The sequence below is a fragment of the Cornus florida genome, unplaced genomic scaffold (assembly GCF_030987335.1).
Source record: "Cornus florida cultivar Cherokee Brave unplaced genomic scaffold, ASM3098733v1 CherokeeBrave_3.0.0_Hap2_Chr09, whole genome shotgun sequence".
Taxonomy (NCBI): domain Eukaryota; kingdom Viridiplantae; phylum Streptophyta; class Magnoliopsida; order Cornales; family Cornaceae; genus Cornus; species Cornus florida.
Window position 1 is genome coordinate 88,038,074 of NW_026775579.1, and position 5,651 is coordinate 88,043,724.

General features: G+C 35.7%; 1 protein-coding gene across 1 annotated transcript; it reads right to left on the bottom strand.

Moving 5' to 3' along the window:
* On the bottom strand, positions 1 to 1,791 carry LOC132274929 (ammonium transporter 1 member 1-like). Its single transcript, XM_059776295.1, has one exon. The coding sequence runs from the start codon at positions 1,667 to 1,669 to the stop codon at positions 146 to 148; it is 1,524 nt and encodes a 507-aa protein (XP_059632278.1). The 5' UTR covers positions 1,670 to 1,791; the 3' UTR covers positions 1 to 145.
* Between the last annotated feature and the right edge of the window lie 3,860 nt (positions 1,792 to 5,651).

A 5,651-nucleotide genomic window follows, 5' to 3' on the forward strand; every position in this document is an offset into this window, starting at 1 on the left:
GACAACAAATAAATACGGTCCATGTTTTCATTATCTCCATTCCAACCATAAGATAAACCCTAAAATTATATCACACACTTAATTTTCAATCTTCACAACTAATAATAATAACCAACCAAAACCAAAAAAATAAAAATTAATTGTTTCAATTTGAACCAGCAGGTCCTATCTTCTTCATTGCGAATCCACCACCTTGTTTAAGTGAATCATCTTCTTCATACACATAAGCAAACCCACCATGTCGGGTCAGATCCATACCCGACATTTCGTCATCCGCCGAGATCCGAAGAAGCTTGAGCTTGTGAAGAACATAGAACAATGTACCCATTGTGACACTGACCCACCCGATAATCACCAGAATCTGGATTATATGAGCTGCCAATAGCTTTCCACCACCACCCATGAACAAACCATAAGGCCGATCCGTCCCCCCGTACACTTCATGGACGTACTTCTTCGTCGCGAACAGCGCCGTGAAAATAATACCCCACGCTCCGCAACCGCCGTGGAGTTGCGCAGCCTCTAATGGGTCGTCGAATTTCATCATCTCCGCCAGCTTGTTGCAGCCGATCAGCACCAACGCTGCCACGAACCCGCATATGATTGCGGCCCAAGGCTCCACCACCGAGCACCCTGCAGTGATGGCAGCGAACCCACCCAGAAGCCCATTACACACATCTGTAACATTCCAGTGACCCGACAACCAACGTTTCCCGAAAAGGGTCGTCAGCGCTGCCGTGCAACCCGCCAGAGTCGTTGTCACGGCGGTCCTTCCGACGGCGCTCCACTGGCCGTAATAGCTCCCGCCACCAGCATACGTGACCGCAATCTTGTTAAACGAACCCGGGTTGAACCCGTACCAACCAAACCAAAGCAAGAATGTGCCGAGAACTACCAGAGATGCACTGTGTCCTCGGAGCGCTACGGATCGGCCCGAGTGGTCGAACCGGCCGATTCTCGGTCCTTCAATGAGAGCACCCCACAAACCCGCAATACCACCCACCATGTGGACAACCCCGGATCCGGCAAAATCGATGACGCCGGATCCGAACAATAGATCGCCGGAGGTCCTCGCAGCTCCGGCCCACCCATCGCCGGACCAGAACCAATGTGACACGACCGGGTAGACGAACCCCGTCAAGAAAGATGAATAGATCAAATAGGCGACGAACTGGGTTCGTTCGGCGATGGAGCCACTGGTTATTCCGGCGGCGGCGATGGCGAACGCCCATTGGTAGAGGAAGTTGCTGTAATCGAAGGCAGAGGTCGGAACATTTTTGAGGCCGAAGAAGTGGTGGCCGATGAAGGCGTTGGAGGAGGAACCGGTGCCGAAGGCGAAGGCAAAGCCAAAAAGGTAGTAGAAGAGGCCACCGGTGGCGGCGTCGAGAACGTTGGTGAGCATGATGTTCATGGTGTTTTTGGCACGGACAGAGCCAGCGCAGAGCATAGCGAAGCCGAGCTGCATGGAGAAGACGAGGTAGGCAGAGAAGAGGAGGTAGGTGGTGTCGACGGCGAAGTTGGTGTCGGTGAACCTGTCGGAGACGGCGCTGAAGTTGTCAGAAACGTTGGTGAATTGGTTGCAGATGTAGGCTGCGGCGGCCGCTGCGTTGGTGGTGTTGGGGCCAAAGAATTGGGCCAGTTGGGCGGCCGAGCAGTTGAGGGACCCCATTGTTGGGTCCTAGAGAGAGAAAGTTAGGGAGAGAGTGAGCGTTATTGGAAAGTTGAAGTCGTGGTGGATCCTAATTTATAGAGAGAGGTTGACAATTCTTTCTTCTTGCTGGGAGGGTTTGTTTAAATGTGGAATTTGGAACCACACTTGTCTTTGGGATTTGAATGGAAATGGAAATGGAAATGGAATTGAAATTGTGTTCGGAACAAATTAGATTTTAATTATAAGGAAGTATTGTTTTACCATTTTATTTGTATTAATTTAAATTTTAATCTTTAAAAAAGGGCAATTTGATAAAGTTACAAATTTGCAACTAACTTAATTTACATATTTCATTATTTTTTCATGGAATTTGAGGAAGTTGTAATTTGGAATTTCAAATCTTATGAAAGCTAATTTTATTTTAAAATTTTTTGATTCCAAAAATTAGGAGCCTAGGCATTCAATTTTGAATTCCAAATCAAACATTCAATAATACATTTTATTATTATTATTATTTTTGTGACCTAAGTATTATCTTTATTTGTGTGTGACATTTCTTTATTCTTAGTGAGAGTTTAGTTGATTTGGTATTTAAATTTTCTTTTTTTTTATTTCTACAGTTATTGGTGTGTGATCTTTTAGAATACTCAGTACGCAATCCAGTCTCAAATGCACGGACAATTATCAATTTTTTCTTTTCTTTTTTTTTTTCCTTAGAAAATTTCAAACTCTGAAAAAAAAATTCTTTTATTTTTTCTACAGTTATTGGAAAGATGATATGTCCCCTTTGTACAACTACGCACTGCGTTTTTTTTTTTTTTTTTTTTTTTTTTTTTTTTTTTTTTTTTGTAAAATATATATAGGCATGTGCTACTTACAACTTACAAGGATACCTTAAGATTGTTTGGCCTCTTTAGTTAATTAGTTTAAAATTTTATTGCATTTGTACTTTTAAATTTTTTTTCTTTCTAAAAGTGAAATTTCAAAATTCAGAAATCAATTTTTTATTTGTTTTTTGTGTTGGAATATAGTGTAAACTATTTTGGCAATTGTATCATGTGCAGTTCGACATTTTTTTAATTGAACCCTTTTTAGGACCCTGCGCTGTAAAGTGTAAAGTATATAATTTTTTAAATTAAAAAAAAAAAAAAATAGTTTTTCGTGTTGGAATATCTGGTAAATTATTGTTATAATTGTATTGTGTGCAATTCGACATTTTTCTAATTGAATTATTTTACCTTTTAAGACCCCTGTGCTGTAAAGTGTAGAGAATATTCTAAATCACACTGAAATAAATATTAAAAACAATTAATTAATTAATTTTTTAGATGTAATCATCACTTTGAGTTAATCACTTAACGAAATTTTGAATTAAAATAAGCAACCAAACATGCAACTAGCGGCAGAGCCACATAGGAGTGGAGCAGTAATGAGCTGGATTTTGTTAACATATATCAATAAATTGTTTGAGAAAAATACACCAACACCATTAATATCATAAAACAATTTTAATAAATGAAAATTCATCAAGGACAATTATTACTGAATGAAAAATATTATAAATTAATAATTTGGTTAAAATTTGTCGTGTAATTATCCATGATCCCTTGATTTGGGACATTTTGATCGAGTTTAGTAATTTTATTAATTAAGTTCCTTATTTATTAATTGGAAGATATGCAATGAACATAAGAAACTTAATTAATAAAAAAAATACAACATACGAATAACATGTCTTACATCAAATTGTCTTATATCAGATTCAAAGTTATTTTGTATTATTCATTTCGAATATGGACTAGCGGTTTACTCGCTAGACTTTGAAGCTTAGTAAGCTCAAGGTCTCGGGTTCGAGTTTCGCTGGGTGTTCTTTGTGGCTAGCCTCCACTACCCTTGCAGTGACTTACCCGGCCCGAGTAGAGAGGTGTCTTTCCGGATTTTCGGGAATTAGTCGAGTTACTAAGGGGCCCTAAGGATTCATGTCATCCTTGACACCCAGGTTAACTAAAAATTAAATAAAAAAAAGTTATTTTGTATTTTGTTTTTTTCTCTGCCATTACATGCAACTATTTTTGTGACTTAGTAGTATTTCTTTTATTTCCTAAAATAAATGGTGAAGTTTCGAATGTCCAAAAAGTAGGTGTGTGTTTCTTGCTTAAAATATATATATTTTATATGGGTTGTTTAGATTAGTGGAAATTGTGGAGGGTGAAAGTAAAAAAAAGTGAAGTGAAGGGAAAAAAAAAAAAAAAGTTTATATCATGCATTTAGTTAGCATTATTTCTTTTTTTTAAAAGTAATTTGTGAGAAAACATTATTTTATTAGTTTGGATAACAAGACAGTGAAAAAGAAATAATTTTACAAACCAAAACTTCCCTTTTGAATTGAATATTAAGTAATATACATCATGCAATAAGTATAAAATAATATATACAATTAGGTTTACAAATAAATATATATGTCCAAATACATATTTTGTACTTGCCTTTTTATTTATTTATTAAAGTTTGCATTATATATTAGGACTCTGCTATTAAATTAGCTCACTTCTTTCGTGAAGGTAGAGAAGAACCCTAATTTAAAGTGTTGCTCTTCATTGTCCTTGGAAATCTGACTTCTAATTGTTATACTTCTAACTCTTAATATAATATTCTTGCCTTGAAAAAAAAAAAAAAGTCTGCAAATTGTAACCTAGTCAGGAATCCTAATTTATCGAAGAAACCTCACTTCTTTAGTAAGTAACGAAGAGAAACGACTTGCAAAGGTATAATAGGAGTGAAACTTAAATTTTCAGAAGAAAAATTTAACAGTTGTGAAAATATTATTTTCCTGAAATTTTTTTTTTCACATTAGCCAAACTATTCTTCCCGAGTAGTTCACGCTAACCAAACTATTAATATGAAAATTTACTTTTACCATAATTTGATGTGGAAGAATGTTAAAGTGCAAGGTAGAACCTAGGAGTACAGCATTTGATACTTTAAAGCCGAATAAAACAAGAATGAACCACCATTTTTTACCCCCCAAAAAAGAAAAAATGTGACAAGAAACAAGCCATTGATGGTACCTAGTAGGCTAGAACTAAACAAGTGTGTCAAAGTGCAACTATTAAATTGGTTCACTTCTTTTGTGAATGTAGAGAAATATAGAGAACCCTAATTTGAGTCTTTGCACAACTAATTAACTCCTAATTTAGCATTCTTACCTTGAAAAAAAAAAAAAAAAGTGAGCAAATTGTAACTTAATTAGGAGTCTTAATTTATAAAGAAAAATCAACCTTTTAGTAAGTAACGAAAAGAAACAACTAACAAGGGTTTAACAAGAGCGAAACTAAAATTTTCGCAATGAAAATCAAGCAGTTACAAGAATATTATTTTTCTGAAATCTTTTCTATTCACGGCAACCAAACTATTAAACACGCTAACCAAAACATAAAAAATTTCACTTCTTTTTCTTCGTGGCTAATTCACGCTTGACCAAACTATCTGTATGAAAATTTACTTTTACCATAATTCGATGAGGAAGAATGTTCAAGTGCAAGGTAAAACCTAAGAGTACAGAATTTGAAACTTAAGAGCCGCGATATGACAAGAATGAACCACCATTTTTTACCCCCCAAAAAAGAAAAAATGTGACAAGAAACAAACCATCGATGGTACCTAGAAGGCTAGAAGTAGACAATTGTGTCAAAATGCAACTATCACACAAAAAAAAAAAAAAAAAAAAAATCCAAATTAGTATGAAAATAAATAAAAATGCAACATACACATGGAGAGACTTTTGTGGTGGCAATTTTTAGATGACAAATCTTATCTGCCAACACCCAAGTGAAAGAACAGCTTCACTGCACTTGTCAAATCTTATCTAAACCTTAATTTTTAATTCATTTTCTAGTGAAATGATGTTGGAGGTATTATAATTACTATTATAAACCTAAAATTGTAAAGGTCCAAACCATACTTAGATTTAAAAAATCTTTAATTTATTCATCAATTTGCA